The sequence below is a fragment of the Arachis hypogaea genome, chromosome 6 (genome assembly GCF_003086295.3).
Source record: "Arachis hypogaea cultivar Tifrunner chromosome 6, arahy.Tifrunner.gnm2.J5K5, whole genome shotgun sequence".
In the NCBI taxonomy this organism is placed as follows: Eukaryota; Viridiplantae; Streptophyta; class Magnoliopsida; order Fabales; family Fabaceae; genus Arachis; species Arachis hypogaea.
The window spans coordinates 9,535,706-9,550,487 of NC_092041.1; the positions used below are offsets into that span (position 1 = coordinate 9,535,706).

The following is a 14,782-nucleotide window of genomic DNA, read 5'->3' on the forward strand; positions in this document are numbered from 1 at the left end:
TCGATCTAACTCGAGCTGATCAAATTTAATTAGTCTAATTCTTAAACTCACCAAAACTCTACCTAACATTTCTAAAGCAGAGCAAAGTAGAGGCTCTACAAACACATTCAGCTTAAAATAGACAACCTAAGTCGGCAAGAGCAAAAGCGAAATCAAACAATCATGCCTTATAGCCATATAGAATATCAAGAACTGAACCAATAATCCCGAAAAATTTCTCTCATTATAACCAAATTCACCAATCACATTATGCAAAATGCTTACAATCCATGTATGAGGGTTAGGAAGATAGTAAAGCTTTTAAATAACAGGAATCAAACCATTACTTCTATTACAGAACCACCTTCCTACTAATTAAAATAACAAAAAAGGAATACCTGTGACCAACAAGGAACCGCATTACATCTGGACCAATTTTTTTAGTAGTGCTTTTAGTGCCAGTTTTATTTGAGAAGCATTTCAAAGCCACTTCAAATGTTGCATCCTCAGGAGAGCCATTTGACTTTCGAGTGTGAACAGAAGGCTGCAATTATGTATAAAACAAACAAAATTAAATAGAGATTATGAAACCTGTAGCTTACTATCCGTTGAGGCTCCATTTCAAAAGTAACAATACATAATGTTAAGCAAGTAGATTTTCAAACAATCTAGCTGCTGACTACCTTAGTCATGTATTTTCACAGGTAATGCACAACTATTTCCAGTTTCCATTTTGGTTCACTGAAGGTCTGCAATCACGCTCAGTAAAAATAGAATGATTAGCCGTAACATAACTGTCATGTCATCAATACTATGTAAATATCATATCGTGAGATTTATTTTGCTTCTTGATTAGTATAACTAGAAGAAAATGTTTCAAAAGGAAAGGGATAATCCTATACAGAGCTATTTGCAAAAAGGGTGAGAGGAGCAGAGAGACAATGTTCACACTCAACCTTAAGAAATAGGGGGATGGTATCTATGTTGTAAGCTAGTTGATCTAAAATTATGTCCATCAAAGGTTTTCTGCATCAAAATAGGATGTCAGACATATTTTAGCCAGGAGCATTGAGTAAAAATGAAAAATCAATTGAAAGGAACCTAGAGAAACATAATTAATCAAAACAACTACCTCAGACCATCTGCTCTTGTTGTGTGGCCCTCAAGATCTGCTTTCTTCCTTGATATATCAAGGTCCTTAATCTAAAATCATCCAGAATATTAATTAAAAAAAAGTTGTTTGAACTTCAAAATACATAATCTTTTCAGAAACTTACCATAACAAAAAACTTATCCACAGAGACACAGATGTTTTTCACTACTTCATGTAAAGCAAAAGATAATACAGTATGAAAGTGTTTGGATAACTGAGATTCAGTATTCTTTTGAATCTCTAGATGTGCATGTTAGCTCAAACCAACAAATAAGCAAACCATCGAACACTTGTGTGCACAGCGAAATTCATCTAACCTAACTGCTAACGAAAAAGAAAAAGAGAAGTTATGCAACCAACCTGCGTAGCCAAATTGAGAAAAGAAGATACTGGGGCAAGAAAACATGACATTTGTTTTTAATCCTGCACCAAACCAGAAAAATTGAAACAATGAACAATATGTGCAGATATATGTAATACCGAAGAATAGGCTTGCAGGGCTGAACTTGATTTCATTTGCAGCCCCAACTACTACTAGGATACCAAATGTTTTCAGAAGTGCTATGTAAGGATCAAAAGGATGATCACCAATGCTGTGTTAATTATAAAGTCTAGTGTCTTTGTTAATCCCTACATGTATACATATATATAGCAATATTAGTCAACATTCAACTCAGTCATCATGTCATGAGGTAGAAATCTTACTGTTGCACCAAATGCTCTTACACTGATATAATCTAAATAAGCCTAAAATATTCATATTCAGGGTGAAAGCATAAATATTCAAGATCAAACCACATTGCAAGGTTTGAATTAATACAAAAGGCATTCGAGGTCAAATTATTCCTGAAGTTCCACAAAATAATAGACGCGTTACCTCTCTTCAATTACAGCTCTAAATGCGTCCATGAATACTTCAACATTCTGTTTTGAACATTAAAATTCAAAGGGAAATAAACCGAATTGGATATGATTTTAGGACCAAAACAAAGAGAAATAAAAAACCAAACTAATAAATAAATAAAAATAAAGAAATAAAATGTGTTCCCTTGTTTTGCAGCCACTTATCCTTTATTTCTACTCTCTCGCTGACACAGCCAAAAACTGACCATAGGTAAGGCTTAAATTGTTTAAGATATTTTGTAGTATATTTTGTTTAAGATCTGAAAAATCAATTTTCTGTAGGCATATGTACCTTAATAGCTCCTTTCAGCCCTTTCTTTGCATAATCAACTGGCGTGTGGTTATTTTCAATGGAGGCAATGCTGCCGATGTCAATGAAGTCTCTAGAAGGAATACAAATTGGAGTCCCAACCTATCAAATAGAAGATATTACATACAAACTCATAGAAACCATGAATCACGAAACAAAATAGAATTAACAAGGCTCCTTCATTATACTAACAGTAGAACCCAAACAGATAAAGTCGGTTTTAATGGTAAGAAAATTCTTTCAGGATAAGGTTTAGAGATCTCAATCAGAACAACAATTGGGTTGACTGAGATCACTCCAAAAAATAATGATGCAAAACAACATAAATTAGTAAATCAATGCTTTGAATTTTCAAAATGTGAATTAAATATATCTTATAAACAATACCAGTGTAAAAAATTTTTTCATTTAAGTAATACTATTTTATTTAGTACACACCTCTCCTCTGAAAACCTCATTCTAATCAGTCACACAGTAATTTAAATCTATGTACTTAGCACATTGCATTTCATGAACTGGTAATTATAGTTACCTCAGAAGCAGAACTCTAAAAGGCACAATAGATTATCTTCAACGCAAACTTTTAGCCATAACAATTAATGGAGCTACTTTCAAAACCAAATTCGAACCTTGAAGCGGATTCAAGAACAAAAATCTAAACCATAAAATAAAAGTGGAACAGATTGAGTTTTAGATGCAATAATAACGTATGAACATTTGAATTCCAAACAAAATATAGATCAATAGAAATTTCAGAATCTAAAATAGATAAAGACATACATGTAGGTTTTAGATCCGGTGACACCATGACTCGACGAAGCTGTGAACGGCGAGGATGGATGGCGCGAGACAGAGAGAGACATAAGCTGAGAGGCGGCAGAGGGAGCTCGTGTAAAGCGAGCAGCAGAGGAGGGAGCTCATGCGAGCGAGCGGCGGCGGAGGGAGCTCGTGCAAGCGAGCAGTGACGGAGGGAGTTCGTGCAAGCGAGCGGCGACAAAGCAGAAGCGACGGAGAAGTCACATTTTCAACGCGAGTTTTGCCCTATTTTCAACTCGAATCAGAGAGAGAGAAGAAGAGCAAGCTTAAAGGAAGGATCGCAGACAATGAACGGTGATTTTGTGTTGAATGAAGTTTCATCATCAAATATGGTGTGTTTTGTGCCGGACTTTGTGTTTATGCAATTAGGGCTTAATTTTGGAGGGATTTATTAATGATTATAGAAGGATTTTAAATTTCAATTTCAATTTTATCGAAAAAATTATCGAGAAATTTTAGAATCGATCAGTAAATTTTGTAAAATTTTTTCTCATTTTGTATCGACAGAAAATTTATAAAAATTTCATTGATATTTTTAACAGTAAACTTTTGTTAGAAAAATTTGCCTATAATTTACTATTTTTTAGTGTGTTTTTGGATTTCTGTTTAAACAGGAATGTGCGTAAAATTGATTTTATAAATTTGATTTGATGAAAAATAAATTTGTGTTAATATTGATTTATGTTAGGCAATCTTTATATTAAAATAGATTATAATAAAATAAATGTTGATGTGAATTATACAAATCAAAATTACTTTTTGATAAAAAATTATTAAAAGAGACATCAATTTAAATAATATTTTATATTATCCTATTATTTTATTTTATATTTGAATAAATTTTATTAAAAGATATTATTTTATAATAAAATTAATATTTACTCATTAAATTAAAATAACATATAAAAGTTGATAAAAATATATTTTAATACATAAAAATACTAATAAATATTAAATTAAAAAATAAAACACTAATAAAATACATAAAAATATCATAAAAAAAATTTATATAATAAAAAAATTCAGATAACCTAAAAAAATAATAAAAAATAATAATATACATGAAAAAATAAAACACTAAAAAAATAATATAAAAATATTTATCATATAAATAAAATAAATATAATAAAAAATAAAAATATGAAAAAGAGTACGGTACATTTTATAATATCAAACAAAACGAAAGTATTTTATAATTTGTTTAGTACTGTTAGTATTATTTAATTTAGCATTATTTTGGATTATAAATTTTTATTATTTATGATTCTTTTATTACTTATAATTAGTATATAATAAAAACGAAAATAAAATACAGTGAGAAGTACAATAAAAACAAAAAAGATTATACAAACATAGTATATAATAATTACAACTAACAAGATATATCATATGAACAAAAATTATAATAAAAAGTAAATAAAATTTATATGAATAAAATTAAATAAAAAAATAAAAAATTTATACACAACATAAATATAGTACAATAAAAGATAAAAAAAAAGAATTTATGTAAATAAAAAATAATAAAAATTAATAAAAATAAATGCAATAAAAATATAAAATTAAAATACTAAAAAAATAATATAAAAATATTTATCATATAAATAAAAAATACAATCAAAATATAAAAATCAAAATATGAAAGAGAGTACTAAAAATAATAAAAAAAATTACAATATTTACCTTAGCGTGGTTGAAATAAATCTAATAGAATTTTTTGTTGCGTGATTGAAATAATTCTACATAAACGTATGTTCAGAAGGGTTGAGAGTTTTGCAAAATTGCTAAACATAAAAATTGGACGTTCAAGACACTCAAACGGATTTCTCTCTTCATCAATGTGAACCCAAACACACCCTTCGATGGTTGAATTTTAATATGTATATAATAAATGACAATGATTAATATATAATTATTCAATCATGTTATAAATATATTAAAAATTAGTCCCTAATTAACCATTTTATATACAAATACATATTTCGCATTTTATAAAACATTTTTTATATTGCTGTAAACAAATTTGATTATTCTAATAACTGAATTATTTAGTTCTTTATTTTTCAATATTTAAAATTTAAAATTTTATTTTGTTAAAGATGATTAAACAATAAAATTGAAACAATTAAATTGAATTAGTTTAAATTATATTTCAAATTATAATAATTTAGAAAAAAGAATTTTGCTATTGGGAGAGCGAGTGAATTAGTTTCTATGGGTGGTTAATTAGTTACTGTTACTTGGTTAATTCTGCTAGTGTTTGGAGGAATGGCAGTGGTCCTCGTGTGTATAAATCGATATAGTTACACTAATAGTAATGTATTTGTACAATCTTGATATAACAAAATTCATGGTTTCAATCTGAAAATATATTTTTTAACAATTTTGCAAACACTATTGAATAGCTAGAGATAATATATAATTAAGCAACCAAATATAATATGAATATAAAACAATTAAGCATAAATTTGCTATTAATAAAAAAAATTAAAATGAAAGATTTTGTTGGTAACCAACAAACAGTAAAACTCAATCTAAATTATTTAATGAATAAATATTTTGCACCTCCACATTATCTCCTATAATAATACTTTTAAGTGAGATAAGAGTAGGAACATGGTGAATCATTTGAAACTTGCCATGAACCTCGACATCATGCCAAGGAGTCCCAAAAATCCAAAATTCTTGATTTTCATGGTAGGCAATGCAACTAGGTAATTGAGATGTGGTTATGGAATACTGAAAAATGGAAATCCAAGATTCTCCAACTCCGTATCTTTTCATCATCCACATTGAGACAAGCAACTCATTAAAATACATGAAGCAAAGAGAACCCCTGAATTCTGCTATGGCACCTTTACCTTGACCCTTGGGCGTGTTAGAGAAGAATTGGAACTGCTCCGTGTCAAAATTGAAAGTCCATATTGAGGCATTTCTATCAACATCTCTACCAATCCAATGAAGTGCCCCATTAAAATAAGTTGGATGTTCGAACACATTTGTCAAATGCTTGGGATAATTTACCTCAATATTTATCCATGTTGATGTTCCAACTGTGTGCATTTCAAAAACGATACGATGATCATGTTTAAAGATATGGATTCTCATGACCTTGTATTGGTTTGTTTTTGGATGAAAACCAAAACACCAAGATATTTGTTTGCAGGGTGTCAAGATTGGAGGATGTTTTGGTAGTCTTATGAACTCACCTGTTATTGGGTTGCAAACAAATGAGATGTCTCTATCTATTGACCACCTCATATGAAAAAGACCATTACAAGAATGCACATCAACATAAACTCTTTTACTCTGGAATGATTTCGGAATAGGGAGAGGAATCTCAAATTTAGGATCATGTTTAATGCTACTACTATTATTGGGTCCCAGAACCTCAAACAAACTGAGGCAGAATGGATTGTTTCTCCATTCAATTCGGTCATATTCAATAAGGTGAAAGATTCTTGAATGGCAGGGCCGGATCATGGTAGCAGGAGATGTATAAGTAAAGAGTAATTTGGCAAAGTTTGGATCAGAAATCAATGTATTCCAATGTTTGCAAACACATCTACAAATGAGAATAGATTTTATGGAAAGCCTAACAAAGATGTTAATAATTATATCGACTGGAAGACTGGCAAACCGAGAATTTCGTATTTGGAATTTCCTGGCAATTAAGTACAAAATAATTCAGATAAAGAGAAAGGAGACATCCCACGATGTTGTTTTGTGTTAGTCCATGGAGAAACAAAATACAGCTTACCTCACCCGGCATGCAAAAAAGCATTGGAAGAGAGATTTGATCATTTTTTCCATCACTCTCACGTGGCAATGACTGCTGGGAGAAGGCAGGCACCTGATGATTGAAGAAAGTGAAGTTGATGCTTTCAAAGGGAGTTTACTGATTTTTATAACAACTATGCTAGCTGAATGAGAAAATCAGTTACGAATAAATATAATTTGTAAAGAAACTTTTAAATAAACTTTTTAAAAAATCACAAACCATAGCATCGGCGACATTATTTTCTGTTTTTATTAATCAAATAAGAATAAGATTGGACTAACCTTAGATCAAGGATATATATAAATGCCAAATACTAAAATAAAAACAATGATCAAATGATATAATTTTTCCATACTCATCTAAAAAGTTGCAGATTCAAGTCTTCTCTATCTTTGATAAAAAAAATTGTAAATCAAAATGAAAATAAAATAAAATTGGATAGAAAGAAATCACTTTATCTCAAATAGTATAGTCTTTCTATATTTATCTAGAAATCGCGTATTCGAGTTTCGTTCCTAACTATAAAAAAAATTATTTAAGAGAAAATCTAGTCTTGAACTTGTAAATATAAAATTCAAAAAAGTATGTGTTGTTAGGCGGCTTCAATTTCTTAGGAAGTAATTCAAACTTCGAATCAAATTACTTGATTTTGATTTTATTTTTAAATTTAATTATTATATAAATCTTTTAAATTTTCAATTTTCTTTAAAAAAAATAAAACTAACATGAGTTAATATAAGACTAAATAAAAGTAAAAAAAATCAAGTTTACTCCTTTTATATATATATATATATATAATCCATGAAATAAATGAAGCAGCTTAATGATAATAACTTAAATCTACTATGATAAAGTGATAAGGATATAATAAGTACTGTATGCAATAATACAAAAAGGTTAAGAGTGATATGGTTGTTACAAAGTAGTTATGCATTTAGGGATAGTTTCCTTACGCTCCATCTCGACCTATATATCAAGTCCAACATAAAATCCAATCCTTTAATTAAATTAAAAATATATTAAATTAAATATCATAACAAGTAAAAAATATAAACTAACCTGAGGCTTACCAAAAAAACATGTTAAATAGGGTTGTTAATTTGTTATGCTTGCTTCGATATTTAAGGAAGTACCAGTTATGCCAAGAAGTGGTGCAATGGGTAGTAATTTGGATAAAGGAATGTGCGCGAACAAAGAAAATTGAGGGCGGGTTACTGAAGCTAAAGAATACGGAATATGCCTGTAGGTAGGTGTAAAATAATAGGAAAAGTTGTTGAGGGATGTGTATTGATTTGTTGCAATTGTTTTTTGCTTATGGATAAATTATTATCTTTATTTACAAATATCCAAAATACTAGTAAAGATATTTATAATAAAAATAAAATTTATCTTATACCTTTATATACCCATAAAAAATAAGACTATTTTGATAAAATTATGTATAGTCTAAAAAAATATTAAAAATTTTTAAAGGATCCAAATTCTAAAAGAACCTAATAAATAAAATTTGATTAATTTTTTATTTGCCCAGACAACTATAATGTTAGTGAGAATGTGAAGATTTTTTTTTATTTGATACAATATTGAGTAATAATAATGAAAAAAATTTATATTGGTAAATATATATAATATGAGGTCATACAAAAAAATTATTTAATTCAATCTACTTTTATTATAAAAAATATGCTGTATACTGCGCACGCGGGTTTTTAAGGGTAAAACATAACAACCATACTAGAATTGCTAGTTTAATGTGAAAATTAGTTATGAATATAACTTTTAAATAAACTTTATAAAAAACTACAACCAATCACATCAGTCACATTATTTTCTATTTTTAATAATTAAGTCACATTTTGAAAATAAGATCGGACTAACCTTAGGTGATAGATATATAGCAAGGAAAAGTCTAGGGGGCCAGCAATTTTATTGCATTTTGCCCAGCATGTAACCAGCAGAAAAAGGTGAGCTATTGGATGAAATCTCACATCAATCTCATACCATCAAATTATCATTGATGGCTAGTTGATGGCTACCAATCATAAATATTGTTGGCCCCTAACATTGCTCATATAGCAAAATACCATAATAAAAAGAATGAAAAAGTAATATTTGTGTATTGTATACTTGGTCACAAATACTACAATAGTTTTATAACTAGTATACTAGTATGTATAGATTTTAAAAAGTAATATTATACATCTAAATTTTTTTATGAACCAAATCTAATTAAATTAAATAAAAAAATTTTAATATGTAACATTATTCGATTTTATATTAGATCGAAAAAAAATCTAATTATAAACCCATAAACATAAAATCGAATTCTTTATCTAAATAAAAAATATACTAAATAAATAAAAAATATATTAAATTAAATTAAATATCATAACAAAAAAAAAATATAAAGTAACCTAAACTAAAATTAAATATTATAGCAAGTGAAAATATAAACTAACTTGAGGCTCATCAAAAAACATGTTAAATAGGGTTGTTAGTGATAAGTGTTCAGAAAATACGTGTTTAGGAGAGCATTTTTGTTATTTTAGAAATAAATGACACAATAATAATTTTATCACATTCGAAGATCTAAATACTAGAAGAATTATATCATGCTGGTCTTGAACATTAAAGAGACCAAGAGTTCATCTAAAAAATAGTAGTACTAAAATGATGACAATTTATAAGGTCTATTAGACTAAGTCAGGACAGTAAAAGATCCAGTGAAAGACACCAATTTAATATTAATTTTCGAAATTATTAGGCATATATTTTAATTTGCTTTATTATTAGGGTTTATTAGAATATTTGATTTAATTCTGCTAGTGGTATTTTTATGAATTTTAAGTTTAAATCAATCTTGATCTAATATAATAAGATCAAATATATTTAAACTAGTTATTTTATCTTTAAGAGATTTAAATTAAATTATTTTATCTCTTAGTTAGTTTGTTAGGGATCTATTTAAACATTTTTGTGAGTATTCCTAAACAATTTTTTTAATGAATACAATTTTTAATTGCTTTATGCATGTTTTTATTGTGGGATTAAGTGAGGTGAGTGATTTACTTAGTTTATTGCGAGGTAAGCATCAAAGTGGTCCCTGAAGTTATCCTCGAGGATCAAAGTAATCCCTGAACTTAAAAATTTGTCGTTTACGTCCCTGAAGTTGAGCTCCGGTAGTCAAAGTCGTCCTTCCGGTGAAATTCGTCCAACTAGCGCAACCGGAAAGCTTAGCTGGAGTCACGGGTGACACGTGAGTGAGCAGCGCCGAAACGACATCGTTTATGGGTGGCGCCAAAATGATATAAAACGACGTCGTTTTATGCAAAAAAAACTTCCCTCAATGTTACACCAACGTATCATTTTCCACACTCAAAACACAAAACACAACACAAAGCATAGCTCTCTTCTTCTCCGTTACCCTCTTCACTGGCGCCAGTGCTATTGCAGTTACCGGAGCGTATTTCGGTGGAGAACCTAAGCTCTAGATCGCCTTCATCATCTGCATCAGACAGAGAGTTGTGAAGACGGGTTTTTCTGGTAGAGGTACGTAAAAAAAGATATAAATATGTGGTGAAGCTCTGTTTTTTGAATTTTGTGGTTAATCTATTCTTCACAAAGGGCAAAAACGTTTTCTTTGAGTGTTTTGTGTCGGAATGCATGCTTGTGTTTTGGGGTATTGGCTAGGGTTTGATCAGGATGAGGTTTCTTAGTGGTTAGGCCAACTAAGGAAATTTTTGTTAAGACAAAAACTTGTTTTTTATGTCCAAGGGTTTACTGCAGTTACAGTTTTAGTTATGGAGTTAGTAAGTTGGTAATGTGGTTGAAGTTTAGGGAGGCTGATATAAGAAAAAAATTTTGAAATTGCAGATGGGTGATGATTTGATTACCATCCTATTTCACCATGGAGGATCATTCATCACAGATGTTGATGGAGGTATGACTTACAATGGTGAAGGTGTCTCTGAGTTGCCAGGAGTTGATCCAGACAAACTGGATGTCTTCTTTGTCCGAGACTACCACAAGAATCTTGGATATGACAAAGTCACTCAAACATTGTGGCTGGTTACTAATAGTCCCTTGTAAAATGGTCTAAGGGCTATAACAAATGACAAGGAGCTCTTGGAGATGTGCTACCTTGGTCAGCAGAACAAGGGGGTTGTTCATGTTTACTATGAACATGGAATCTCAAAACCTCTGTACATTGAGGAAGCAGAGGTAGTTTCATCTAAAGGGAAGGAGCTGATGGTGATACAGGATTTGAATCCCATCCCAAACCCCACCACCACTGATGATGCCGAGCCAATTCCCACCACAGCAGCATCTACTCCAATCTCTGCACCAAATGACACCAGTATTCCCACCCAAAAACCAGACTCAACTAGAAAGCTCCGGCCTATTTCAATTACTGTTAGTAAACCAGCAAAAAAAATACACCCCCATCCCACTGCAACTCCTATGTCCAACCCCAATCCACCCCAAAAAAGTGAATCAACCCAGTAATACCAAGTCAAAAAAATCACAAAAAAATGCCGCTACCCACTGAAATGCCTAAACCATGGTCGAAATCAAAAGAGACCAAGAAGTCTGATGTACCAAGGAGAAGGACTAGGAATGTAAAATCTGCAGTACCAAAACCATATGGAAGGAGGCCATTAACAAGAGCAGCTGCTAGTGGAATTAGTGTAAGAAGTAATGGTAAAGGAAAATAGCTCCAAACAGAACATATAGCATTGTCTAGCTCAAAGAATTCCTCAAATAGTGAAGCCAGGGATGGTAGTGAGGAGGATGAACTATATCGATCTGATGGTAATGTAGTGTCTAGTGAGGAAGATGTAGGTGTGGAGAGATCAGCAGGAAAAAAAAAGACAAATGTGAAATTCAGAACCAGGTTAGATAAGAAAACTTCTAAACAAAAGAGGGATGTAATGGTTGAGGATGATGGTCCCGTGTGTGCTGACTCAGGCTCTGAGGATGATGCAGTTTTTTTTTGGACCAATTCCTAAGTTCGGGTCCATGGGAACATATCATGCTGCCGAAGATGAAGGTTATGAGAAATCTGATGGTGGAGACTCATGGCACTCAGAAGAAATGAAGACTCCTCCAAACTATGAGAATGAGTTGGAGGAGGTTGTTTCGGATGAGGTTTTCCCTGTGTTCAGATATGGAGGTAGGTTTGGTGAGCTTAGGCTTGCGGTTGGAATGACATTTACTACAAAGATGGAGTTCAAAGAGGCTGTGCGTGAATATTGTATACAGGAAGGTCGCAGAATTTGGTTTAAGAAGAATGATAATGTAAGGATGAGAGCAGTATGTAAGGATGAGAACTGTGGTTGGCTAGTGTATGGTGCTTACAACACTGAGCAGAATTTTTGGCAGATCAAGACGTTCATGGATGATCACAGTTGTGCAAGAAAAACCAAAAATAGATTGGCTAATAGGAAGTGGTTGGCCAGGAAATTAGTGAAGAAGCTACGAAAATATCCCAACTTAAGACACTGTGAGGCTGCTCAGTATTTTAAGACAAAATATGACTTGGAACTAAGCAAGTAATCACTCACTAGGGCCTTAGGAGATGCTAGGGTAGTTGTGTATGGTGATGCTGCTGCCCAGTATGGGATGGTAAGGGATTATGGGCTCAAACTGCTAAAGAGTAACCCAGGCTCCACTGTCACAGTTGGAGTTATCCCTCAGCCCAACCCTGATGATGAACCAATATTTGAGAAGATGTACATCTGCTTGGATGCCTGTAAGAAGGGATTTCTAGCTGGCTACAGACCCCTCATAGACTTGGATGGAGCTTTTTTGAAGACCCAACATGGTGGCCAGATCTTGTCTGCAATTGAACAAGATGCAAACAATCACATATATGTGATTGCATATGCCATTGTCCCTGTTGAAAATACTGAAAAGTGGAGGTGGTTCGTGAAATTACTTCATCAAGACTTGGGAGACTATAAGCAAAACAAGCTCTGTTTCATATCAGATATGCAGAAGGTACGTTTTATCTATGTATTTGTTTTTCTGTTGATGTATAATTCGTATTGACTGCTCTGATATTAGCATGAACTGCTTACATATGCTGAACTGCTATATAATTTGTATATGATGAACTGATGTATAATTTGTTGATGTATAATTTGTATATGATGAACAACTGCTTAATGAACTGGTATATGTATATTGCACTGATATGTATTTGTTGTACTGAACTGTTGTATTGTTGTATAGTGACTTCTGCTCGATAAACTGGTATATGTATATTGAACTGCTATGCATGTAAATAACAGGGACCAATCTGAAGTCACTTATAAAAGTTAAGGGACTAAAGTGAAGTCACTTATAAAAGTTAAGGGACCATTTTGATGCTCGATAACATGTATTTCACCAGTGTTTTGTTTTTTAAATTCAGGGCCTAATCCATGCTGTTAAGGAGGTTTTTCCAGGTGTCCATCACAGATTCTCTGTGTGGCATTTATGGAAGAACTTCAATAAGCAGTGGAAAGATCTCCAGCTGAAAGGGTTGCTATGGGAGTGTGCAAGGTGCACCAGCCAAGATGGGTTCTTAGAGAGTATCAAAAAGATTGAGAGGGTTAACAAGGAAACTTGGGAGTATTTGAACAAGTGGCCTATAGACTCTTAGAGCCAGGCTTTCTTCAGCAATGTACCTAAAATAGACAATATCTGTAACAATACTTGTGAAATCTTCAACTCAAGGATCAAAGAAGCTAGAGCCAAACCTATCATTACACTCTTAGAGGAAGTCAGAATGTATGCAATGAGGTCCATCGCTAGGAACAAAGTGAAGCTTAGTTCGAACACTGGTATTCTACCACCTATACAGCGCAGCAGGTTAGAAAAAATAAGGAAGGAGTCAAAGAGTTGGATCCCGATGTGGTCTGGTGACTCTGAATACGAGAAATAAGAGGTTCATAGGTGGCCAACTAACATGGTTGTTGATCTGGAAAAGAGGCTTTGCACATGTGGTTTTTGGCAATTGAGTGGTGATATATTTTTACTTGTTCCTTGCTTTGTTTTTTTTCTTTACTGTTGGCTTAATATTGGTAAGTTTACTGGCTTGTGTTAATGTTATTTAGGGATGCCGTGTGTGCATGTTTGTGCTGCATTGGCAATGGTTGGTAGAAGACCAGATGAGTTTTGTCATAAGTGGTTGACAATGGAAGCATATAATAGCACATATGCCTTCCATATCAATCCAATTCCAGGTCAAGCCCTATGAAAAAAGTCACTTCATAACAGACCACAAGCACCTAAGTTTAGAAAGAAACCAGGTCCGCTTACGAAAAAAAGAAGAAAGGATGTAGATGAGGAGCCAAGTGGGGGTAAAAAGCAGAAGACGAAGATGAAAAGAATCTATCAAAAAGGTTACTGTCGTTATTGTGGTGAATCGGGACACACCAAGAGAAACTGTGGCAAGAGAGCTGCTGATGAGGTGGCTGCTGCTGCTACTGCTAAGGCCCCTGCTGCAGAGGTTGCTACTGTGCAACCTCCAGCTGTTGTCCAACCTCCAGCTGCTGTCCAACCCTCCACCGAAATTCAGCTTGAAGTCAGTCAACCACCATTGTCACAAACCGATGACTCTCAAGAGGTTCACAAAATTAAATGACATTCAATCTTAGTATGTGCATTTCCTTCTCCACTTTTACTAACTATTCTACATGTCTTCACTAATAGGTCTTGCCTCCTCCTGTGAGACCACCAAAACTCCCTCCCAAAAGAAAATCATCCAAACAAGAAAAGACAACTCCTGGAAGAATCTTTTAAGAAACAACCACCCACCTGCTGCCACCCCACCAGCAACCAGTCAACCCACAAC

The 14,782-nt window shown here is 32.3% G+C and overlaps 2 protein-coding genes across 6 annotated transcripts; one reads left to right on the forward strand and one right to left on the reverse strand.

The window, feature by feature from the left end:
• Positions 1 to 201: 201 nt before the first annotated feature.
• LOC112695879 (negative regulator of systemic acquired resistance SNI1) lies at positions 202 to 3,563 on the reverse strand. 5 transcript variants are annotated; one of them, XM_072196694.1, is made up of 9 exons: positions 3,126 to 3,563; positions 2,878 to 3,000; positions 2,328 to 2,447; positions 2,010 to 2,056; positions 1,493 to 1,555; positions 1,112 to 1,182; positions 936 to 1,005; positions 663 to 728; positions 202 to 523 (listed from the first exon to the last, which is right to left on the reverse strand). In XM_072196694.1, exons 5-8 carry the CDS (start codon positions 1,541 to 1,543, stop codon positions 678 to 680), a joined length of 243 nt encoding a protein of 80 aa, XP_072052795.1. In that variant the 5' UTR covers positions 1,544 to 1,555; positions 2,010 to 2,056; positions 2,328 to 2,447; positions 2,878 to 3,000; positions 3,126 to 3,563; the 3' UTR covers positions 202 to 523; positions 663 to 677. The 5 variants fall into 5 exon arrangements, with proteins under 5 accessions (XP_072052795.1, XP_072052797.1, XP_072052794.1 ...); XM_072196696.1 differs by lacking the exon at positions 2,010 to 2,056; XM_072196693.1 differs by lacking the exon at positions 2,878 to 3,000 and having other exon boundaries at positions 3,126 to 3,524.
• A 9,001-nt stretch (positions 3,564 to 12,564) lies between these two features.
• LOC140173589 (uncharacterized) lies at positions 12,565 to 14,185 on the forward strand. The gene is made up of 4 exons (XM_072198073.1): positions 12,565 to 12,942; positions 13,358 to 13,488; positions 13,663 to 13,769; positions 14,043 to 14,185. Exons 1-4 carry the CDS (start codon positions 12,565 to 12,567, stop codon positions 14,183 to 14,185), a joined length of 759 nt encoding a protein of 252 aa, XP_072054174.1.
• Positions 14,186 to 14,782: the final 597 nt, after the last annotated feature.